Here is a 26,622-nt window from a genome sequence, read left to right on the forward strand (position 1 = left end):
AGCACTATTTCAAAAACTGAAGGAATTTTTGTTGATAGAAAATTGTGTGTGTGTGTGTGTGTCTGTTACTCAGGATATGTTTCAATGGAGAAAAAATGAGAAAAACATTAGTAACTCAAGTTAAATCTTAATACCATTTTTTTTTCTGTTGCTGTGGTAAAAAACGTAAAACATGAGACTTACATGACTTTTGGGGGTACAGTTTTGTCAACTCTGCACACAGTGCTGAACAGCAGATCTCTGAGCTGCCTTGTTTGTGACAATTTGCTTTTATTTGCTGCTTTCAAAGTTCTTTTTTTGTGACTTTTGACAATTTTATTATGATTTGCCTGAGTGTATGCTTTTTCATATTTTTTTATCTTCCTTGGAGTTAATTGATTTCTTGAATTTATATGTTCATTTTTCTCTCAAAATTGAGAAGATTTTAGCCATTATTAGTTCACATGGAGTCTCTGCCCCTTTCTCTTTTCACCTCTTTTTGGAATTCCTATAATATGCATGCTGTTCTATTTGATGGTGTCCTACAAGTCCTTTAGACTCCCTTCATTCTTTTTTATTATTTTCTATTTAACTCCTGTTCCTCGGTAATTTCACAAGTGCTGTCTTCGTTTGCTGATTCTTTCTGTTGTCTGGTCAAGAGACAACAGTATGTAAAGATGTAAAGATCATCTAATGAAATTTTCAATTCACTTATTTTATGACTTAGTTCTAGAATTTCAGTTTAGTTCTTCTTCATTGTTTCTATCTCTGATGATATTCTTATTTTGTTCATATATCATTTTCCTGATTTCACTTAATTGCCTATCTGTGCTGTTTTTAATTCATTGAACATGTCTATAATATGTGTTTTGTGTTTTTTTTTAAATTCTATGTCTGATAATTCATACATCTTCATTTCTTTAGGGTCAGTTTCTTATAATTTAATGTGTTCCTCTGAATGGTCCACACACCCCTGCTTCTTTGTATATTTTATTATTTTCTGTTGGGACTTTGGAATTAAAAAAATAATAATCACTTCTTTAGTCTTTGCATCATGGTTTTTCCAAAGGCAAGTTTTCCTTCAATCAGCCCATGTGGATGAATATTCTAGGACTCTTTCAAGCCTTTACTGGGGATGTATTCTCTTCTGGGTTTATACGCATAATCTCCTTATTAAAGAGGTTTACCAAGTTCTGCTAATGATCCCTACCCAGTATCTGTCTGTGATAATGTAAATTCTGGTACATGCTGAACCTTTTTGTTCCCAGTGGACCCCAACCTGGCATGCCTTTCCTGTCAGTACTTCATTCAGGCAAGAGAGAAATCAGTCTCCTGGGCAGCTTCTGAAAATTCAGAACATTGTATCTCTCTTTTCCCTACCCAGAGAGAAGTGAGTGTTAGTGATTTCTTCCCAGTCATGCCATGGCTGGGAGGGGGTCTGGTGACAAAGTGTCATGAATTTTCCTACCAGTTTTTTTGTGGTTGGTTTTGTGTTTGCCTACAATGTAGAACTTCTTATTTGGTTTCTGGATTTCTCATAAAGGCAATTAGTTGTGTAATGTTAATTCCACTTCTCAGAGGGGAAAATGGGTCTGAGACTTTCTAGTGTACCATCTTGCTAGCTTTTACTTTCTGAACACATTTAGGCAGGTCATTTTATATTCTTTGTCAGATAATTCATATATTTACATTTTTAAGGGTTGGTTCCTGAAGATTTATTTTGTGTCTTTGCTTAGGCTACGTTTCCATATGTATATATTTGAAAAAACATTCACCTCTTCTAGTCTTTATAAATGATAATTATATAGGAAAATACAGTCTAGATAGAGAATCTGGGGGCCTCTCATACCTTTTCTGTGGATGTGTCTTCTCTGGATTTGTGTGTGTAGATTCCTAATTAGATGAATTTTTGGGTTACTTTTTATCAGGAATTCCTAATCTTGCACTATCTGCTGTATTGTCTGCTGTCCCATGGGTCCTCTGAAACAGAAACATGCCACTCAGTTCTTCTTTGTTTTTAGTAGCTTCCATGCATGTAGAGGATGCCAGGTCCTACCTATGGTCCAAAACAAATGAGGAAGAAACCAATCTGTCAGGTGGCCCACCAAAACAGCAACCAGAACACTGAATGACAATGAACTACAATTCTCCTTCCTTGTGAGGGAGAGGCTACCAAGCTATATTGTCCTCTATCTGCTGTAGCATGAGTTTTCTGGAGAAGCCACATGCTGAACAGCTATTTGTTCTCAGAGGCCTCCAGCCATCTAGTTTTGAAAATAATACATTTATTCAATGTGTACATTTTGGGAAAACAGATGATTATAAAGCATAAGTAGCATATAATTATACTCTAATAGAATTAATTATTAAGCTTTTCCTATATTACCCAGGGTTTTAATTCAGAAGTAAATAATATTCATATATTTTGTCAAAGTTGAATGCTACAGAGTTAATGCAATTTTTTTTGCTTTGGCCCTTAAAAATAAGAATATTTCATGTCAATAACAGTTTTAAGAGTTCTGAGTTTTGTTGGAAACATAACATATTCTATGATTTATTATAATTTATTTCATTATTTCTCTTTTTATTATCATTTAAGTTGTATAAAATATTACATTCTCAGTTTTGAATATTTAGTGCACCTAACTATTTAACTGATATTTCCTTAGGAAAAATTATTGAATTAGAAATTATTACATCAATGTGTACAATTACATCATTCTTAACACATGCTGTAAGTTTACTTCTTATAAAAGTTCTAACAACTTTTTCATACTTTTAGCTAAGGTTTTTATTAGGATGTTAGCTTATACAAGACACAAATGTGCAGAATAGTGTGTACTATATAAAAAGAAGTGCCATGCACAGTGGGGAAAGGCTACTATTTTTTTGAACTAAAGAGTGTTACAAAATAATTTGTACACATGGGAATGTGTTAGATATTTAACTAGATATCATGTGCCATAAATAATTTAAAAGGGATCAATCATTACGTTAGAAAAAGAGGTAACAGGGGTGTGTGGGTGGCCCAGTCGGTTGACCATCAGACGTTGCCTCAGGTAGTGAACTCAGGTTTGTGGGTTTGAGCCCCACGTTGTGCTCTTTGCTGACAGCTCAGAACCAGAGGCCTGCTTAGGTTTCTGTGTCTCCCTCTCTCTCTGCCCCTCCCCCACTAGTGCTGTGTTTCTTTCTGTCTCAATAATAAACATTAAATTTTTTTTTAATAATAAATAAATAAATAAAAGGGTGCCCAGGTGGCTCAGTCAGTTAGGCGTCCAACTTCGGCTCAGGTTATGATCTCCCCATTCAGTTCGTGGGTTCAAGCCCCGCGTTGGGCTCTGTGCTGACAGCTAGCTCAGAGCCTGGAGCCTGCTTCAGATTCTGTGTCTCCCTATTTCTCTGACCTTCCCCTGCTCACGCTCTCTCTCTCTCTCTCTCACAAATTAAAAAAAATTTTTTTAAAGATTTAAAAAATAAATAAATAGAAAAAGAGAAAGAGATAACAGAAGGAAAATTATGAGCATNTTTGAAAAATATTAAAATTTTAAAAATAATACTTTTTACATGTTTTTCAAGTCAGAATATTGTGCACAAAAATGAAGGCTGGATAATTAATAGGTGTATTAAAGTTGAAGGCTGGATAATTAATAGGTGTATTAAAGTATACTTTTACATAAATATCATAGAGATTGATTAAACTAATTGGGGTGTAAATAACCACTGTTCTAAAAGCATATAATAAAATAAATCCCTTTACTTTAACAGTTTACCTGCACTGGTCCAGATTACATTAACATATGCCAAATAGAATATCTCCTGAATCAAAATTAATTATTGTGAAATTAATGAAGTAAATCATTATCTCAATAATGAATAAATTTAATTATCAAGTAGACTAGATACAAATGATGAATTTGTCATACAATCCATATACTGCCTTGGGCCAGTCCATTTAGCATGTGATTATTCATCTCTCAAATAATGCTACTTAAGTAATTGAAATGAAATCAATATAGGATGGTTAGGTAGCGTCAAAATGAAGTAACTAGTCAGTGTATCATTGTTAAATGGACAATTACCATGATTAAATAGAATTTATGATTAAAGTATATGATTGTCATGTGAAAACTTAGAAACTTATATTCCTACACAAATATGAAAATAATTTTCTTCTATTAAATTAGTGCTATTTATAAAGCTCTGTGTCTTTCAGATTAGGTTAGATTATCTCTTTAATCCTTTAAGGAACTTTGTGAGATAAGCTTAATTTGTCATTACAAGTGGGATTTTGATTGTAAATGTCAGGCTAAATACAATGGTTTACTTTCCAAACAGAAAATATCCTACTGAAGTGAAATATATACACCTATTTATATATTTAGCTAACCATCCCTTTCTCTCTATCTTTATCTATCTAGATACATATCAAGATTAATCATAGTGCTAGAAAAAAGAAAGGATATCAGTGAAATCAGACAAATTTTTGGAAGATGGTAATCATACAATTCTTGCTATTTGAAATATTTCCTTTTAAATGTTTCTATTTGCTTAGTATCAAGTCCATCATTGGTAATGCCACTGAAAATTCTTTGGTGATCAATACCTCTTGCACAGAAGGAAGTCCTTGGTAGATCTTCCATCTGATCTAAATTTGCTCAATACTACTTTTTCCTGTGGAATAAAAATCTTGAGTATAACAATTATTATGCTTTAGTTATTCTGACCATGACACTATAATTGTAATTGACTTTGGGTCAAATATCAGTCTTTTCCTCAAAATTTCTCTTTTATTATATCAACAAGCATCAGTTTCTTTTTCTTAAATCAATATATCATAGTTTGTACAAGAAACAGTAACTAATTTTGCTAAATAATGGGAAACACCACTTAAAATATCACAAAAAATTTAAGTATACAGAGACAAACTAAGTGAGAAAAGTGAAAAGCTCTTTGAGCCAACTATACAATTTTTTGGAATGGAATAAGTAAGACTTGGGGAATAGAAATTAGATTAAAATATTTAAACATTTAATTCCCCCTAAAGTAGTATATGGATAGAATAGAATGCCAAGTAAAGTCTTGACAGATTATCTTATGGGACTTGACTTCCATAGGTATCAGTAAGACTTCTGTCAGTAAATAGACTGCATATTCCATGGGAGTGAAGGAAGAGAGCTTAAGGAAGGGACTACTTACAAAGGTGGAGGTAAGGTTAAGGAAAAGTACCAGAAGATGGTAAAGTATCCAGAGACTTATAATAGAAAACCACCACCATGTTTAGATCTGAAGTGGAAAGACTAGAGAGGAATTATCAGTATCTAACCACATTTTTAGGCATAGACCCTTTGCTGTAGCAGTAGGTGTCTTTGGTACAAGTGTTTAGCCTCTATTACATGGTAGTCCATGAGGGAAGTAGATGGGAGAATAAGTATCTCAAATAACTATATTCTATAGTCCTCTTCCTTTGCCACCCATTGGTCAAATTCAAAAAAGCCCAAAGGATGAGGGAAGCTGGTGGATGAATTACATGAAGATTGGCATTTTAAGACAAACAGCAGAGTAGAGATAAAGTTAGAGAGTGAGTATGCAGGGACAAACAAAATATTCAGCATCACAATTTTATCTGGAAGAGCAAACAAAACATGTACCAAGAAAATTTTTGTAAAATTTCAATAGGAAAACATCTTATAATAATGAAAACAGAGTCTAATGTTAAAATAATTAAAAGAGTGTTAGGGCACAGGATCACAATAATCACCGAAAAACTTTCATAACTTTATATCAATTTATACATGGTATCAGGGACATTTCTAATCAATTGGGATAGGATGGAATTTTCAACAACTGCCTTGTTGAGATGTCCATTGGAGATGAAAATCCTTACCTCAGACATTATTCAACTTATAAATAATATGAAGCATTTAAATTAAAAAAATCTTACAAATTTATTGAAACAAAATATGGAATTAATGTATTAGTAATAATGGTCTCAATTTTGAGTTTAGAAGGGAATTTTAACAGGTTTGATCCCATGGAAAAGAGTAAAATTTATGTGGTAAAATTATAAATAAGTGAAGTTGTTCTTAGGAAACTAGAAATAAATATTTGCAGTGTATACAGTAAAGATTAAATAACATAATCTGTGAATAATTACTACAAATAAGTAAGAAAAGATAATAAGCACTGCATTAAAAGTGGACAGTATATATAACCAAAAATTCATAAAATAAAAATAGTAAATACTAAAAAAGATTTTAGCCTTCAGTAAATATCAAGGAATTAACAATTAAAATAATGAGACTTCATTTACAATTTATCAAAAATCTATCAGAATTTATGATTACATGCTATGTGAAAATGTTAATTAATTGATTTTTTAAGTTATAAAGTTTTATTTAAATTGCAGTTAGTTAACATACAGTATAATATTAGTTTAAGGAGTAGAATTCAGTGATTCATTACTTGTGTATAATACCCAGTGCTCAATCACAAGTGTCCTCCTTAATATCCATCACTCATTTAACCATATCCCCACCCACCTCCCTTCAGTAACCCTCAGTTTATTCTCTATAGTTGAGTCTGTTTTATGCTTTGCCTCTCNCACTTGTGTATAATACCCACTGCTCAATCACAAGTGTCCTCCTTAATATCCATCACTCATTTAAACCATATCCCCACCCACCTCCCTTCAGTAACCCTCAGTTTATTCTCTATAGTTGAGTCTGTTTTATGCTTTGCCTCTCTCTTTTTTCCCCCTATGTTCACCTGCTTTGTTTCTTAAATTACATGTATGGCTGAAATCATGTGGTATTTTTATCTTTCTGGCTGACTTGTTTCACCTAGCATAATACACTCTAGCTCCATCCACAACGTTGCCTTGACAAGATTTCATTCTTTTTTATGTCTTAATAGTAGTCCATCATATAGATAACTTCCTTATCCATTCATGAATGGATTGACATTTGGGCTTTTCCCATAACTTGGCTATTATGGATAATGCTGCTATAACCATCGGGATGCGTGTGCCCTTTGAATCAGCATTTTTTTTAACCCTTTGGGTAAATACCTATTAGTGCAATTGCTGGGTTATAGAGTAGTTCTATTAACTTTTTAAGGAATCTCCATACTGTTTTCCAGAGTAGCTACAGCAGTTTGCATTTCCATCAGCAGTGTAAGAGAGGTCCCCTTTCTCCACATCCTCACCAACACTTGTTAATGTGTTGTTAATTTTAGCCATTCTGACTGATGTGAGGTGATATCTCATTGTAGTTTTAATTTATATTTCCCCAATGATGAGTGATGTTGAACACTCATCTTTTCATGTGTCTGTTAGCTAAAATATTTAATTTATAGAAAAATTTGCACCTACTTGTAAATGTTGATAAAGGACATTTATTGTAGCATATTTTTAATTATCAAAACTTGGAACCATTTAAAAGCTTAACTTTAGAAAAAAAATGATTACATTTCTTTAAATTATGGTACCTCTACACTGTGGGGTCCTAAAAATAATGATGTTTATCCACACATACTGAAGTGGAAAGTTCACTAGAAAATATTGAAAATGTATAAGAAGAAATAATTTAAAAAGGAAATCATACCACAGAATAATGTAAATGACATGATGCATTTATTTTAAACTATGTGTGTGAAGCTAATAGAACAATCTTAATACACAATGAGAATTCAATGAAAATATTGTGGTGAGTAGGGCGTAATACATTGATAATAGAAATGAGAATGAGAAGTGTGATCCTTAGGAACATGTACACTTCAAAGAGCCTCAACGTATATAAAGAAATAACTGATATGCTCATAGCAAGAAACAAGTACCATAATCATTGCAGTTTACTATTTATATACAGCCTTCTCAGGAACTGATAGACCAAATAGATTAAAATTAGGGACAACTAGAAACCGAACATTACAAATAAAGAATTCAAGCTATTAGATATATGTAAAACTCCATATCCAAGAGCTGTGTCCCCACCACATAGAAGACGTAAGAACTAATTACAGAAATACACTCTATATAGTGTTCACATAGAGACAAGAGCAAAATAAACAAACCTTAGAATTGATTTTAAAAGGACAACAAAAGTACAGTCCTAAGTGTTTGGAAAGTTATAGATTATTGAACCCCACTGATTAAAGGCTATTAATAAAAACTTTCAACCATATAATAACAAACTCACTTTACTTTAAAATATGTGAAATGTAATTAAAACAGAAGATAAAAGAAATGTGTGGTGTTGAATGCATCAAAAATCAAGAAGAAAGAAAAGCAAGTGACCTAGGCATTTGATGCCAAAGGTTTGGAAAAAAGAAAGCAAGCCCAAATAAATAACATTTTTAAAAATAATTAAGGAGAGAGAACAATGAACAATGAAACAGTAACTGCACAGAAACTATTTGTTTTTGAAATAAAATGCTGTTCAGAAAAAGGTTTCTTACAAAAAAAATAAGGCTTATTTATTTTTTTAAAAACAAATTTTTAGGGGCGCCTGGGTGGCCNCTGAAGCAGGCTCCAGGCTCTGAGCTGACAGCACAGAGCTTGACGCGGGGCTCGAACCCACGGCCGTGAGATCATGACCTGAGCTGAGGCTGGATGCCCAACCGACTGAGCCACCCAGTTGCCTCCAAAAACTCCTCTTTCTGCTTCTACCTTCTACCTCTCAACAGCTTCATGGTCCCACACATTAAAAAAATGTAAATAGCTAAATAATGATTGTTTTCCTTGACCTGACTGGTATTAGGCTACATTGCAAACCTCCCAACAAATTTCAAATAGTTTATTCGTTCTTAATTATTTATGCTCACTGCCCCAGGTGCTATGCTATCTTCAATATTTCATGACCGCAAATGTCACATTATTTGGGCAAAAACCTTTGAATGCAGGGCTCATCCTTAGGCATAATTTATTTGTTGATTCATTTTAAGGTGTCGGTTTATTCCATGCTTTGAAACAAAATGAAAAAACAAACCTTATTGCAAGCAAATGAAATGTAATAAAGACAATAAAAATTTAAGGGTAATAAAAAGTGATAAAAACAAGTCTATTCTAATGATTTGAAAAACTAGGTGGAAAAATACACTTCTGTAAAAAATAAAATATTGAAAGAAAGAGAGGCATGAGTTAGAAAACTTGAAAAAGCCAAAAGTCATTTTAAAAGGGATTTTTTAATGATCAAGAAAACCCACAATCAATTGATCAAAGCAATTCTACCAAACTTATAAGAAAAGTTTCTATCTTATACCAGCCCTTCCAGAAATCACCTTTGTATTATTTACTATTTCCTGTATAATCATTTTACATTCTGGACCTGGTAATTCCAGAGTTTGAGGAATTCAGAAGTCTTTATCTATCATTTTGAGTTTATGCTGACTCTTGCTCATGGTACTTTCTTTCGTTCAGTGATTTTTAGTTAAAACTCAGATGTGGTTGAAGTATCTAGAAAACTGGAGGATCAAAATTTAGTATAATAATAGGAAATTCATTTGTAGCATTTACTTTGTGGTAGACACAGGTAAATGTATGTTATATATATACTAAAGTAATCCTTAAGCATGAGAGGAATCAGATCTAATATTACAAAACAGTGCCCCAAATTCAAATGAAAATAAAAAAACAAATGTGTAATTCTGAAAACACTAAGCCCCCAAAAGCCTTAGTAACAAAAGCAGCAATATTAACCAAAGCACAATAAAACAGGTAGGTCCTTGAACATCAGTCCTTTTAAAGTTATCGTGAAAAGACAGGGTATATGTGAGAAAGGAATGTGGAATCCATGAAATATCATATACATACGCTTCCCATGTAACTATATAGATATATAAAATGATGGTTTTGAGTATATAACTTCATATATAGATGTACTCTATCATCTATCTATCCATCTAATCTATTATCTATCTATCTATCTATCTATCTATCTATCTATCTACTGAGAAAGAATGGAAAAGTATAGAGAATTCATAGTTGGAGTTGGTGGGAATATAAATTGGTACATCCACTATGGAAAACAGTATGGAGGTTCTTCGAAAAATTAAAAACAGAACTGTTATATAATCAAGCAATTCCACTTCTGGGTATATCCAAAGAAAATGAAAACACTAATTCAAAAAGATATATGCACCCCTGTGTTCACTGGACCATTTTACAATGGCCAAGATATGGAAAAACTCAAGAGTTCATCAATAGATGACTGGATAAAGAAGGTGTGTTTTATTTTCATACAAAATTTAAAAGGAATGAAGTCATTAAAAAAGAATGAAGTGCTGCCATTTGCAATAACATGAGTGTACCCCAAGGATGTTATGCTAAGCAAATTAGAGGACAGGAATACTGTATTTCTGTGTTTATTTATATGTGGAATCTAAAGAACAAATGAACAAACAAAACAAAACCCATACATACAGATGGGTACAACTATAGTCAATAATGTATTATAAATCTGTAAATTGCTAAGGAAGTAAAACTTAAAAGTTCTTATCACAAGGAAATATATCTGTAAGTTTGTATACTGACAGATAATAACTAAAGTTATTGTGGTGATCATTTTCCAATGTATGCAAATGTTGAATTATTATGTTGTATACTTAAAACTAATATAATGTTGTATGTTACTTATACTTCAATAAAAAATAGCAGTCAATAGTACTATTCTTGTATATCATTCTTTTTCTAGTAACCTAGTTTTAAAAGGAAAACTGGCATCCATTCCACTAATGCATGTCCTGCTTGAAGCTGTATCAGTCTTATAGATCCTCTGATACACTTCTGTTCCAAAACCATGTTTTGGTCTATTAGGCTAATCTGGGGTTTATCTTAATTAAGAAGATATCTTTTTACAATCTTTCTAATCATAGTTTCCATTTAAACTGAGACTTTAACTGTCCCAGTGCTGATACCAATAGCCAGTAAAGAATTATCCTTCTTATGACTTCTGATCTGAAAATTGGAATATAATAGTTTCACTGGACTTGTGGCTAGACCCTAGCATATAATAAACTACAGAAATAAAAAGAACAATGCCTGATACTTAGTTTCCATGAATCCTTCTGATTTTTTTTTCCATCTTATTTGCCTTAAGATACTATCAAGTTTGATTTTTCATAATGGTCTAATGATTTCCAGTTTTAGAATATGTACCTGAGTTTTTGATGAGGGGCTTCAAAACCTAATTTTTAAATAGAAATCAGCTTTAATTCTTGAACATCAATGAATATAACCTTAATATAATAATAACATTTCATCTACTTAATTCATGACTAGGTCTATTCACTTAATATTGTGTTATAATCCTTTAAAATTTCTATGTTGTTTTTCATTTTCTATGTAACTCAAGAGGAAGGGGTATAGAGATGAGAACACTAATCTTGACCTCATTGATATAAGTTCTTTGTAATGGGAAGCAGGATCCAAGGCCAAATAAGTAAAATTAGGAAACATAATGGGGGGTGTGTGTTAAGTTTTTACAGGTAATTTGTATGATTCTTTTTCTAGTCAAAATAGTAATATTTAAAATTTCCTACTTGGTGGTGATACACATTTTTTGTAATGTTATTAAATTCAGACTATTACCTAGATGGAAACGGTTTTTCTAGATTGTCTTTATTAAGATAAACACTTGTTATGATTATTATAAAGACCGTAGACAATTACTCAGAGAGCAAATATCCCCCTGTATGGAATGAGACTGCCTCATAGATTTTGCTGTAGTGGTTCAGCTTTTCCATTATTGTCTTCCCTTCACTGATGAAAAATTTTCATTGTCTTTATCCTTTTTGATATTATGTATGTCTCTTTATGATCTATATAGAACTTGACTTTCAAGAAAAGATTTGCAGTAGTGCAGTTCTGGAAATTTAAAATAATGGGCTTCTTTAGTGTCTTTTTAAGTGTATCCTTTTCATATAACAATTGCCATGAGGCTACATGCCTCCCTTTATTTCTTTTTATTTATTTTTTGAGGTTTATGTATTTTTGAGTGAGAGAGAGAGAGAGACAGAGAGTGAGGGAGGGGCAGAGAGAGAGGGAGACGCAGATTCTGAAGCAGGCTCCAGAAAGTTTTTCTAGATTAAAATTTTTAGTTTCATTTTCAGGGCGCCTGAGTGGCTCAGTTGGTTAAACATCCAACTTTGATCTTGCAGTTTTTGAGTTTGAGCCCCATGGTCAGGCTCTGTGCTGACAGCTTTGAACCTGGAACCTTCTTCAGATTCTGTGTCTCCCTCTCTCTCTGCCCTCCCCAGCTCATGCCTTGTCTCTCTCTCTCTCAAAATAAATTGACTTTAAATTTTTTTTAAAATCTTAGTGTCATTTTGCTTTATATAAACTGAACATGGTTAAGAATTTTTAATTTAAAGGACTTTTAAAATACAGTATGTTCTCACTATAAATATACAGTGTGAATTATGAATAGTTCCCTCTTTCAAGCACTGGACAAGATAATAGAAAACATATAGCATCTTATCAAAGCCAATAAAACAAACTAGACTTTTCATATAGTTTTAAAAAGTCAACATAAAGAAAATGAAAAAACAAAACAAAACAAAACCAGAGTAACAAGGTCATTAATTCCTCCGTTTGCGATACGGATCCCTTGATCCATTTACAATCCAGAGATGTAACAGAACAGGGTGGTAAAATTACTTTGGAAAATGCCAACTGACTCAAGACAAAGTAAGTCAGTCCTAAATAGTTTCCATTGGTGTCCTCTGTGGCCACGATTCCATTTCAGAGCCAAAGTCAGATACTTAACCAACTGAGCCACCCAGGCACCCTCCATGCCTCCCTTTATATCCTACTGATTGACTAAAAGAAAAGAAACAGTTATGTGATAGTCTCTAGTATCATATAACCTTTTCTCTATTATCATATCACCTTTGGTAAAAAAGGACTCTTTGCTTTTCAGTATAGGATCTATGAGAAAATTTGTTCTTGTCTATACAATTTACAAATAATTCTATAGACATACTTTTATATCTTAAGATAAATTTACAGTGTCAATGTTTGGCTGCAAGAAACACAGTATAAAACAGAGGAAGTGTTATCATAAATTTTTATTTAAATAAAATAAATGGTTACAGTAGAATACCCTTTTAATTTTTTAATTATAAATTTTGAGCCCTGGATATTATATGAGGAAAGAGAGATAACATTCTCATAAACATGTCAGCAGAATAATTGAAATGCTATCTGATTTATCTTAAAGTATTTTCCATTGTATACTGGCATTCATTTTTTGCTTATGGTAAATTCTGTTTACCAATTGTTACTTTGTTCTTTTTTAACCATAATTTTTAAAGAGCTATGCTGCTCTCTAGCTTAGTTTTCAATAACACCAATGTTTTTCTTCATCCTGATATATACTTGTTTACACTATGAAATGAATGCTTTTGAATAATTGAAAATACTTTTTAATTGTCTACTTTATAAAATCACAGGAAAGTTACACATGTATCTTTATATTTATATTATCACTTTTGTGTTTGGGATTTTCAGAAAAATATATTGATATGTTATAGAATGAACAAACTGAAAGTCAATTTTAAATAGTAATTTTAATACATATAAATCCAAGTGATTTTATTATTTAAATTATAATATGTTGATAATTTAATGTTATACAGATCAGATTTTTTTATTTACATTGCTTTTTAATCCATTAATGGTTGTATAAAGGTATTATCCAGTTCACCTTCAAGTGTATCTTGGCCTTAGGGTGGTTTTACAAATTTGAGAAAATACTGATGATAATAACAACATGATTTGTTATGTAATAGTAATGCCAGACCTTAGGGTTAAGTACTTTATATACACTTAATAACCATCTGTTGAGTTTAGAACAGCAACTCCAAATTTTTCTATCTTAAAGATGAAAAACTTAAAGTTCAGAAAAGTTCTATAATTTATCTAAGGTCACTTAAAAAGTAGCAAGGGTGCCCCAGGAGCTCAGTTGTTTAAGCACCCAACTCGGGCTCAGGTCATGATCTTGGAGCCCGTGAGTGCGAGTCCTGCATCTGTCTCTGTGCTATCATGACATCTCAGACCCTGGAGCTTGCTTTGGACTTTGTTCCTCTCTCTCTCTCTGCGTCTCCGCCACTCACACTCTGTCTGTCTCTCTCAAAAAATACATAAACATTAAAAAGTTTTTTAAAAAGAGGCATAGTAGGGTTTTAAACCAAAACAGTATGTCCTTAAAGCCGTTGCTTTTAACCACTTCTATATTTAGTAGAGTGAGGGCCTGGATCAAGGCACATGCTCTAAAGAGCCAAAAGTTAAATATTCAGGGATTTTGTGAGCTGGTTGTTAAGCCACTAGCAATTTAAAATTAACCATGGTAGAAATATTAACACAATAAAAATCAATAAATGCTAAAAACTGGGACTTGTCCCACACTTTCGTCTCCTCCACCTGATAGTTTACTAGCATATTGTTGCCTTTACTGCCAAAGTTTTGTCAATATTTACTTACATATTAGGTTACAGATATAAGTAAAAGATGTAAATGTTTTAATCATTTTCTGAGTACTTCCTATAAACTGCCATCCATTAAGAAATTTGCCATTGTTACTGAATGAAATGTCATCTTTTATTGTCATATCTAAAATAATTTTTTATAGAGAAAAGTCTAAAGTAATGAATTATCTCTTATTTTCAGTGATAGTAGAAACTGGGAAGATAATTTCTTTTGTGGCTTATATTAATTCTGGATATTGTAATATTTATAGAAATGTTGTAGGACTTATAAAACTACAACCCAAAAAAGTGGTAAGTTTTAAACTTATGTATTCTCTTTAATGGTAATTGAATCTAGCTTAATATTGCATATTTGTTATTTGTGTTGTGAAATTTCTGTTCAATTTTTAACTTTTTTATTGTTTCTTTTCACTGAGTTATAATATATAGGAATGTAATATACGTTGTAATTGAGTTGTAAGTCATAGGAATGACTAGAAGTACATTAAGAGATACTTAACATCTTTATTCCTTAGAGAAATATAAATTAAAACCACAACAAGGTAACACTTCAAGCATATCAGATTGGCTAAAATACATTTAACAAATGACTCAGAAATTCCACTCTAGATATTTACTCAAGACAAAAAAAAAAGAAAAAGACAAATCTACAAAAGACTCACATGTATCTCCGTAAGCCAAAAACTATAAGTAATCCAAATGTCCAATGACAGTTGAATGAATAGAAACATTGTGAAATATTAATACAATGGAATGCTACACCTCAATAAAGAGAACTAATCATGCATACAAGAATATGGATGAATCTCAAAGCATTAGGTTGGGTAAAAACATGAAAGCCAAAAGACTGCAGGCTGCATAACTCCAGTCTTATGAAGTTCTAGAACAGGCAAAACACTAATGCAGAGTGATAAAAAAGTCAGAACTAATCTTTTTTTGGTCGGTCAGGCAGTCTTCATTGTAATTAAATTTAATATATAAACTTAGTTGAATTCTGCTATACTAGTTATATTTAGTGTGAGGATTTGCCATTTATATAAATGGCAATTCTCCAAGTGAGATATTGCTTTTGACCCTAGGATACTTGTTAAAGGCTTTCACCTCTTCTGAGTCCCTGTCATGTCATAACTCTGAGAGATACGTTCTTTTGAAAACTTGCTGCTCATCAACTCATCCCTGTTTCCATGGTGTTGAGGTCTCTCTGAAAAAATAATTTGGAGTTTCATCTTTTTCTCCAGAGATATGCATACTGAAAACCTGCAGGCCCTTTTCTTCTGTTTCTAATTTGGACCTAATTGCTAGTTCCCTGAATCAAATTCTCTTTCCATGTTTCTTTCTTGTTTAAACAAAAAAGTCTGGGTGGAATTTCATCTTTGGCTATTAATTCCATCAATTCTGGTCCTGGCATCTGTGCTTAATTTCTTATTCTTTGTTAGTCCAGCCATGAACCGGGGCTGAGGTAACAAATGGTAGTTCACAAAACATTCAAAGCTAAGTTCTGTTTACAAAATGCTACTGTAGGACCTTGAAAAATGGAATGAGCTCAAAAATTCATAAACATCTCGGTAGATTAAAAATTTAGGGGTACCTGGGTGGCTCATTTGGTTGAGCTTCCAACTCTTGATTTCAGTTGGGGTCATGATTCCAGGGTTGTGGGATCCAGATCCACATCAAATAAACTCTTTCTCTCTCCTTTTGCCTTTCTCCCCAACTTCTGCTCTCTTTATAAAAAATATTTAAAAAATTATTTTGTAGATCACTAAATGACATTACTTTCAGTTACCTTCGATATGCTGAAGTTGCCTATCAATTAACTATTGTTCTATATAATTTAACTACATGTGTTAATAACGGTTATCTCTGATTTGAATGAAATTGCATGTTAAATACCACATACCAAAATACTTTACAGTGAGTTTCTGATGATAACAGTATTTATCCATTGTATGAAACTGGTTTTATTGAACATCAATTATCTATATCTCTTACAGAAAAAAATTCAAAAACTTGTTTGTATGGGTACACTTAAGGAGAAGGAATCTTTTGGTGAGATTAGTGTTCTTCTTCAACTTCCTTTCACATGCACAATAATTACTGGAGAAGAGGTTGAGATGGCAATCATTGAAGATAAGGATGTATTTGGTAAATACATACATCTCTTTTGTACCATTTTATTTGATGAGTTTTTGATAAGCATGAATGTATTTCACAGAATTATTAGGACACTCAAGTAAGTGTATGTGTATATATTTTATTTACAGAAACAAGATAGCCTCTCTTAACACCTCTTACTTTGTCTGATTTAATTGTGCTACTTTTAGAATGTATTAACAGTATTTCAAAACACTTTGATTTGAAATTAATAAAATCTCAGCTTATTCCTAAGTTATCATTAATAGCAACATACCTTTCCTTTATGAAGTATCTTTTGGTTTGTCATCTCTACAAATATTGCTTCTATGTTTCTGATTCAGGTCAAGGTATACTATCTTCCAGTGTACAATGTAGATCAAGTGTATATGAAGGTCATGGCTTGTCGTGCTTGAAACTTTATCTGAAATTCTAGCATTCTGGAAATATTAAAAGAATAATATTTTAAGATTCATGCAGCCATCTGTGTTTGGTCCTTCAAACATTATACTCAAGTAGGATATGCACTCGACTATGAAGGATAAATGAACAGGGGTTAATAAGTAATGACATAATAGGATATTGAAGAAAGGTAAGATTTTTGTCTAATAAAACTAAAAATATCAAACATTAGATAAAGAATAAAAAAGTGAAAACAAAAATTAACATGGGTGAGAAGTTTGCTTTAAATAAACTCAATTGGAAACACTTTCATGATTATCCATGTATGATTGACTGAATCCCTTTATCCTGAATTTCAAGGGTTTTTCTTTTATATTTTTTTAGAGAATATTTACTCTCTACTTGCTTAATTGTGATTTTAACTTCAAACTCATATATCCATTTTTAAAAGTTATAAATTTGAAATAGCATCGATTAATTTTATTTGTTTCTGTGACATTCAAATATAAACCCCCCTCAAGGTAAATATCACTTAAAAATAAATACTAACCATCAATTAAAATTACAATATTCTCACTTGTGGGTTAGGTTTTTCCTTTCCTGTATTAATAATGTTAACCAGTGCAAGGCAAATACACTGTGGACTCCTTTATGTAAATCAACATTTCACACATGAAAGTACTTCTTTAAAGCATGTATTAGAATCTTATTTTGCTCTCTGGCAATCTAAAATTAAAATAAATGGGTTAGTATAAGCTTTAGTGGTATTTTTTATGTGTGCTGTCCATACTTAAAATTTCCTTCTATGTTTTGTTCATTTAGAACTGATGTTCTAAAACTACTGACATGTTGTGTGCCTAGTTAAACATTTTCTAAATAGAAAATTTCTTAAGGACTGTATTTTGCTTGTTTTACCAAGACTTAGAATAAAATATTTTATAGTTGGTCTTTTAGCAACACAGGTGTGGGTCCACGTTTACATGGCTTTTATTCTATTTTACTTTTTAATTTTTTTAACGTTTATTTTTTAGAGACAGAAACAGAGCACGAGCAGGGTAGTGGCAGAGAGAGAAGGAGACACAGAATCCAAAGCAGGCTCTAGTCTCTGAGCTGACAGCACAGAGCTCGACGCAGGGCTCAAACCCACAACTGTGAGATGACCTGAGCCAAAGTCGGATACCTAACTGACTGAGCCACCCAAGCATCCTTCATGGATTTTAGAGAGACAGAGTGTGAGTGGAGTAGGGGCAGAGAGACAGGGAGACACAGAATCTGAAGCAAGCCCTAGGCCCTAAGCTGTTATGACAGCACAGAGCCCATTGCTGGGCTTGACTCATGAACCCTGAGATCATGACCTGAACCAAAGTCGGGCACTTAACCGACTGAGCCACCCAGGTTCCCCTTTTTTGAATTTTCATATTACTTCATTCTTTTTCCATCTATTCCACTCTTTATTATCTGATATATGAATCCATCTCTGTAAAATAGCATAGGGAAGGACTTAAGAGAAAGTAAAATGTGCCTTAAAAAGTATCAAGTTGCTTAGATATGGAAGCATTAAAATAGAATAATAAATATGAGCAAAACCCAGAATGTGTCATCTTGTAATCAGGATGACATTGTTATTATTTGGTATATTAATTGTGAGGAATAATTGTATTTGAGTTGGTCCATTAAACAAATAAACAAAAAATAAATAAAACCAATGTATTCTGAATGAATCTTCAGTCATATGCGCATTACATTCCCTATGCTTTCTAATCTATCAAAGATTGTTAAACATACTATTTCTTTCTTTTTAAATATTTTTATTTATTTCTAGGGGGGAAAGAGAGAGAGAGAGAGAGAGCGTGAGCAGGGGAGGGTCAGAGAGAGAGGGAGATACAGACTCTGAAATAGGCTCCAGGCTCCGAGCTGCAGTCAGCACAGAGCCCGACGCAGGGCTCAAACCCACGAACCGTGAGATCATGACCTAAGCGAAAGTAGGACGCTTAACCGACTAAGCCACCCAGGCGCCCCTACACATACTATTTCTGTTTAGAATCGTAAATGTATTACTGGAAAACAAATTTATAGTTCATATCTTTTCTCAAGTGTACAAGTCACTCGCTCTATTTGTTGCCACATAAATCATGTTACAGGGCCAATATTGCTTAAATGATCCAGTTTATCAACAATATTTAGTAAATACCTAAAGGGAACAGTGCATTTACCAATATCATACCTAGGGATAGGTAGAATAGAATTTAAGAAACATGAGAAATTATATAAATGTTAAATACTTTATCTGGAGAATTATACATACAACTATCTAAATATAATCATAAAGGAAGCCATGCAATTTAGTTTTGAAATATTTAAAAATACTTGAAGAGTGATTTCTTTGTTCATTTAGGATGTTTACTTTTGGAAGATGGGAAATAATTTATTTTGCAATTTATGTACATGCTTCTCAGACATTACCTTGTACATCTAAATAAAAATGAGAGTAGAAATATTATTAAGTTTAAGCAAATATAAGTATACTCTTTTTATATAATGCCGCTGGGAATATAGTTTATCATATTATTTTTATGAAGGTAATATATTTTTTGTCCAGATTCAGAACTTATACCTCAAGTCATTTAGATTAAAATTATGAATGCCAACTATTTTTATTTTACTGATATCAGAAATTCTCATCCTACCGTTAAAACAAGTGTACTACTTTGGTGATGAAACAGAATTGCTCTTCATATAAAACATGAATTACCACGGTTTTTAATTATATCTTATTCAACTATTCATGACTGAAAAAATAAGACATAGCTATAGATTTAAATTGTCTTTCCCAAAAGGAAAATTTCAATTTCAAGGTGACATTGCTACAAACTCTGAAAGTTTGTTTTTAATGGAAAGAATGTCCAAAGACCTTTATCTCTGATAATGATTGTCTTAATCAAAAGCCTAGGAAACTAGGTTTTTTCTACTGTAGATAGGTCTTTTAGACATTTCAGGAACAATGAATGCATTCTTATCAAAAAGATCTACTTCCCAGTCCATCAGTATTTCTTTTTCTTGCTGGGGTAGTTATAACGAGGTGTCTCCTTGGTAACAATGTTAATCAGAAGAGCCAAAACTGTTACACAGTTTGCCAGAGTAAATATGCTTCCCTTTCATTTGGTTCTTTGTTTTTGCTGTATGATAAAATTTTGATTTAAAAATACATTTCCAAGTTAAAAATAAGGTATGACACTTAAAGTATATTTTCTCTTCTGAATCTTTTTTTCCTCATTATGAATGTTGTTAAAAGGAAAAATGCAAATTAATTTGAATGAAATTTTTGCTTTATTTTGGGTTTTTATGGACAAAGTTATGGTTGAAAAAAGTATATTTCATATAACTGTTTCTCAATATATTATTTTATTTCATTAGGCATGTTATAAATATATTGAAGCACTGTTTTGCTAATGATAAAAGCAGCCAAATATTTTGAATATATTGCAGACATTTAAAGGTAGTTCTTGAGGAAATTAGTTTGCCTTAGGAAAATAGCATGAAACAATAATGTGTCTTATTTTGATTGATCGAGTTCCATTTTCCTCAGTCCTCGAAGCCATACTGGAATTTAAAAGAGCCTTTTATTTTCCTGAGTTCTAAAGCAAATGAGGGGGGTGCCTGGGTGGCTTAGTCAGTTAAGCATCCTGCTTTCACTTAGGTCATGATCTCGTGGTTCGTGGGTTCAAGCCCCGCGTCGGGCTCTGTGCTGACTGCCAGCTCGGAGCCTGGAGCCTGTTTCAGTCTGTGACTCCCTCTCTCTCTGACCCTCCCCTGCTCACGCTGTCTCTCTCTCTCTCTCTCCCTCTCTCTTTCTCTCTCTCTCTCTCTTCTAGGAAAAAAAAGAAAACATTAAAGCAAATGAGAACAAGACAAAGGAATAGAGTAGATGGGAGATCAAAATAGCAGCTTTATTGTTGACAAAAATTGGAGAATTAGTTCTTGTATCTTCAGACTAGAGTCCTAATCCTTTAGGCCAAAACTCACCTGGATTACCTACAGAGTCATTGCCAATGCTAGACGACACAGAAGATAGGGTAGGGTTTCCCAGTAGAAATTATGGAGAAGCAGGAAGAAACATCCTTCATGGTAGACAAGCTGGGTCCCAGGGGGAGGTGGAGAGGAGGTGTTAGAACTCAGTATCTCCATCTTTGTTCCAGGATAAGAATGATTGACATGGCAGAAAGAGGCTGTGAACATTAAATTTTTCACAATCCTGCCTCCTGAAGTAGTCAGCTATAAATATTTCCTCTAATACTCTGCAGAAATCCCCACATCCATTGGGTCATTGTGTTGAACAGGAACACACGATTGCATTGCATCCTATGTATATAGCGTGTACACTCCTGCAGTTGAGGAAAGTTGTAATATTACCAAGTCTTATCAATTCTCCCTCCCAAATACCCCTTGAATTTCCTTCCTCATCTTTGTATCCAATGCCATATCTTAGTACATAATTTAATTATCTTCTACTTAGATTTCAAGTAGCCACTTAGTCTCCCTGTCTCTAGCTGTATTATTTCTAAGCCATTATTCATACAGTCCCTAATTAAACTTGCTGCAATGCAAATCTGTTAGTCTCCTCCCTACTTAAAGCCTTTTGTTGACTCCCATCATCTATAGCAGTGCATCTTAATGTCTTCATCATGGAACACATAAAAATTGTGATATTTTAAAGACATTTAGGGTAAATAAAGAAAGATACATTGTTCTCAATGTAAGTTATGACTTATCAGACTCCCTCCATCTCAATCCCTTTTAGCTCCACCAGGACCGAGGAGATCATCTGTATCTCACTGCACCTTAAGCCTTTAGTTACACACTGATTGAGAAACTCTGAACTCTATAGAAAGTTGAAAGTTCTTAAGAAAGCTTAAGATCTATTGCAATATGGGCTCTGCCAAACCACTTATCTCTTCATTCTTATTGCCTAACTGCTCATCAATATTTAACTAAGTATAATTTCTGGAAAATGCTGTGTTGTTTTATGCTTCTAAGCATTTCTCCGAAATGAGTTTTCTCTCCTTTACCAGTGGGAAAACCATTATTTTTTTTAAGCTGGAAAACCATTATTTATGCTTCTAAATTCCAAGTATTAGAATTTATCTGTTTCTAGGAAATTTCTCCTTATAAACATACTTCTTGCTACACATACTACACTGTTTTTTTTATGTCTAAACATCTGCTTTTCCTAATAGACTTTGAACTCAAAAGACAACATTCACAATAGATGCTCAATAAGTGACAAGACATTACAGAGTCCTCCTCCTCTGTAAAGTTGTACTGATGCCTTTAGATTATGGTGGCCCTTTGACACATTGACACTCATTTGAAATACACAATGAATGCTTTACTGAATATAATTCTATTATTGTAGTTACATAGTCCTTTTTAGGACTATGAGTATACAATTTGCAGCTCAATCATAATTTATTTCTTATCCTGCTAATTGAATTATAAATTTCATTAGGTCAAGGAATATGCCATTGTTAATTTTTATATCCCATAGCACCTAGATTCTTTATGGATAGTCAATCCTTTTTTAATATTTTCCACAACCTATTTATTTCCAAATATCTCTATAAAGTCTGTGTTAGTTTTCTGGTTAGGGATTACTATTGACATTGTCTCCAAGATGCATTTTTTGGAAGATCATGTTAGGGAGAAAATAATCAATGATTTAATAAACATGGATGGCACTGAAAATTTAACAATAGTTCTTTGTTATATGATACTTTATTTGTTCACAAATAAACGGTCTACTTCATTCTCTGGTACTCATACATATCAATAATCTATCTCATTAAAAGTCCTAAACATTTAGAGTGCATGGCTGTTAAGCATCTGACTTCAACTCAGGTCATGATCTTACAGTTTGTGATTTCCAGTCCTGCATTCGGTGAGCTCGATCCCCCCATCAGGTGGGCACGAGCCCTTCTTTGGGTGAACACAAGCCCCCCTTTGGGTGAGCCCCAATTCTCTCTCTCTCTTTCTCAATCTCTGTCAATCTCTCTCAATCTCTCTTTCTCTACCCCTCACTCACTTGTGCCCCCTCTCAAAAAAACAGTTTAAAAAATAAAATAAAATACCTAAACTTTTGTATAACAAAACCTTTTTTTAAAGTTTTTATTTAAATTCTAGTTAGTTAATGTACAGTGTAATATTAGTTTCAGGTGTACAATATAGTGATTCAACACTTCTGTACAACAGAAGATACTCATCACAAGTGCCTTCCTTTGTCCCCATCATCTATTTAACCTATCTTCCCCCACACACATGCCTCTATTCTGCTAATCATCAGTTTGTTCTCTGTAGTTGAGTCTGTTTCTTGGTTTGCCTCTCCCTTTGCTTGTCTGTTTTGTTTTTTAAATTCCACACATGAGTGAATATACAGCAAAATTCTTAAGGATATGTTCAATCAATTCACATATATATTTTCTTACATTTCCAGAACAAGTTTTTGTTATGGTGTGTTAACTTGTGTGTTAAGTTAGATGGTGCGCTTCCTTTTTGTAAACCATGTAATCAATGATATTTTCCACTTTTCTTAAATGCCCAGAAAGAACAATGTCAGCTTTGCTTTTAATTGTTAACTTATTTTATCTACATAAACTCACACTAGTATTTCTTTCTTTCCCTCCCTATTTTTCATCTCTGTTACTTTCATAATTTTTTAGTTATGACTATATATTTACCTTATGACAAATTCTTTTTTAGTTAATACATTATAAATTTTAAAAATATGTAATTAGCTATCTTATATGGAAGTAGATGGATGGCATCTTTCAATAATAAATATAGGCAGCATTTACTTCTTTTAACTAACAGGTTTAAATATTGGCTTGTATTTTTTTCTCAAGAAAAAAACAAGTGCTATTGAAAACTAGAATTTTCTAATGATGATCAATGACCAGTAATATTTCTACTGACCCAAAATTACAAAAGTATCAGCTTAATGGATTTAGGTGAAGTCACCATCCACACAGGTGATATTGAAATATAGTTGACCCTGACTGCAAATAACAAAACCTGACATTCAGCTAGCCAGAATTTCGGTTTTAAGTCATTTATCAAAAGCAGAGTAAATGATGCATCTCTTGCTTCCCTGGACATGAAGCATTTTGATAACAATAATTAGTTCAACTTTAGTCCTTAACCTTCATAGGTTTTGATTCTTTAATCTTGTAACTATATACAGCCTTAATCTTGAATTTACTTTCAGCAGAGAATTTGAATGACAGGTCTTGAAAAGTTATAGTTAATGTGTTATATTTACTTAAAAAATGTTTTGTTTACTTCAAATTTGTGATTGCTTATAAATAAAAGGAAATTATTATAAATTTTTGGCTAATTGGAAATTACCACACCATGCAGAGTGCCTTCCTGGTTTAACAGACAGTACAAATTAATCAAATATGAAATCAACCCAAAGATTGATGAGAACACAGTATTTCTTACACTTGCTTTTAGAATCAGTTCACATAAAACTTCAGGTTAAATTTCTCTGTAAATTCTATGCCTCAGTATATTTACAGACTCCAAATCTATGCATAACCTATGTAATTATATAAGCTTACAGTTACATTATATTTTAATAAGTTTTAGTATTTATATTGCAAATCTTTGCTTAATTGTTACAGTCTACAATAGTTTGCATCTAACTAATTCAGTGTTACAGCTTCTGATCATTCAAACCACACTTCCATAGTGTAGTATTTTTTTTTATGTTCTTTTGGTTATATTATTTGGCAAATCTAATCACTTAAAAAATCCTGATCCCCTTATAAAACAATTCACGGAAAAGAAAATCAGAGTGTGGGCAATATTGTATCCCATCAACAGGCACATGGCAATTATATCTACCATGTAATATACCCATTGAAATGTAATAATTAAATTGAATATTTACTCTGCAACTCATCCATCTTGTATTGTGGCATAGTGTTTTCCTCAAGAATTTCTGATATTGCATCGTGATGCAATGATGAATGAATATTGACTATCACTCAGTTTTCTAGGAAAATATAATTGAGTAAAATATATCACATAAGTAACTTGATAAAATCACTTCTATTTATAGAACAGTGCACAAAGGATAAAGATATTACATTTTAAAATGATTCCTTGAACCAGGATTTTTTTGAACCAAGATTTTAATAACAATAATTTTAGTAAAAGAAGCTTTTATTCAGGATTTTTGTTCTACTGTTAATATTTATTTCTTCTATCACGTTCTAGACTGGCATACCTGTATGGCAGGACTGACTAGAAGTTTAGCAATCTCCCTTTTCTCTTCCTGAGAACACAGGAAGTTTAAGTTCCCTAGCCTCTCTTGCAGTTAGGTTGGAGCCATGTAACTGGCTCTGACTAATAGAATAAGGGGAAATTATTATAGCCTGGCCATGAAAGATACAATCTCCCATGATCTCACTCCCTGTCTGGAAATGAAGTGCTCCAAGATAGCAGAATCACATGATGGTGGGAACCATGGACCCTGGGATCCTTTCCTTGGATGGAACTTCCCAGAAGAATAGCTCAGCCAGGAACATCTGTATTAGACATTGTGCAAGTGTCAAATAAACATTTGTTGAATTCAGCAACCACAATTTTGGTTTGTTTGTTATAGCAACTAGCATGTGCTACTTTGAGTCATACAATTGGCAAAAATGCAAAATTTTCTGATGGGTTCTTAGAAAAGTAAAAATTTTCAAATTAGGGCATTAAATGAATATCCCTTTCATGATTATTCTTGTATTCTTAACACTTAGAAATCTACTCAAAAAGACTTTAAAGACACATTTAGGAATAAGAATATATGTGTGAACAAAGAAGGTATATGCTAATTTTTAGAATAAATTTTAAAATTATTTTTGGATAGTGTTGTGATAAATATATCACATAGACAAGAGATAGCGGAAACATAAATTCAGGTCTTTTAAAAAATTAATATATTTTTAAAATCCACTGATTAAATCATTTAAAAACATCTTATAAGATAGTTATATATTTCTGGAACATAACCAGTGCTATAGAAGATACTATGTGGTGGCAGTTAACATAGAGAGAAGTCAAATTTAATACATTTTGAGAGAAAGCAAAAAGTTAGACAAATCAATAATCAAAATTAGCCTCAATAGACTATGTCAGATCAACCAAGATTTAATAGAAAATGACCCAGAAATATTTGCAGACAAGGTTATCAGTAAATCTACTGAGAGAGTTTACAATGGCCATTTTTTCCAAAGGCAGACATTCATTATAAGTAAGTCTTTATATTCAGTGTAAGTATTCTACAGATTCTTTTTTCTCGGGATGTTATATTATAGAGACTTAATTAAGGCTATTAGATTAAAATCTTGGTTTAGAAACCATTCCAAAGTCAAAGAAAATAATGGAATACATTATAACATGTAAGACACAATTTTTGTCTTTTATTTTTAAATGCCTTTTCTCATATAAAATCCAACAAAATAGCTTATAGTTAACATTTATTACAAGTTAAATTTGATTTAAAATTTTCAAACTCTGTTCTACAGCAATACTGGATCCAGTCCTCAATACTTTCTTGATCTGCCTCTGGGAAATGCATTCATG

General features: G+C 32.5%; 1 protein-coding gene across 10 annotated transcripts in view; it reads left to right on the forward strand.

Annotated features, from left to right (window-relative positions):
* CNBD1 (cyclic nucleotide binding domain containing 1) overlaps positions 1-26,622 on the forward strand; it is a 446,985-nt gene that overhangs the window by 342,695 nt on the left and 77,668 nt on the right. For 8 of the 10 annotated variants that reach the window (XR_013336910.1, XM_077771341.1, XM_077771342.1 and 5 more), the window contains 2 exons: positions 14,642-14,751; positions 16,452-16,602. The exons of 1 other annotated variant lie outside the window; for it this stretch is intronic. Coding sequence is in view for 8 of the 9 variants with exons in the window: in XM_077771341.1 (XP_077627467.1) it covers positions 14,642-14,751; positions 16,452-16,602 (261 nt within the window). In the remaining variant the exon portion in view is untranslated. Of the gene's footprint in view, positions 1-14,641; positions 14,752-16,451; positions 16,603-16,934; positions 17,029-26,622 lie in introns of those variants that run through there. One more of the 10 variants, XM_077771345.1, reaches the window with a different exon arrangement.

The sequence above is a fragment of the Crocuta crocuta genome, unplaced genomic scaffold (assembly GCF_008692635.1).
Source record: "Crocuta crocuta isolate KB4526 unplaced genomic scaffold, BGI_CrCroc_1.0 scaffold235, whole genome shotgun sequence".
Classification (NCBI taxonomy): domain Eukaryota; kingdom Metazoa; phylum Chordata; class Mammalia; order Carnivora; family Hyaenidae; genus Crocuta; species Crocuta crocuta.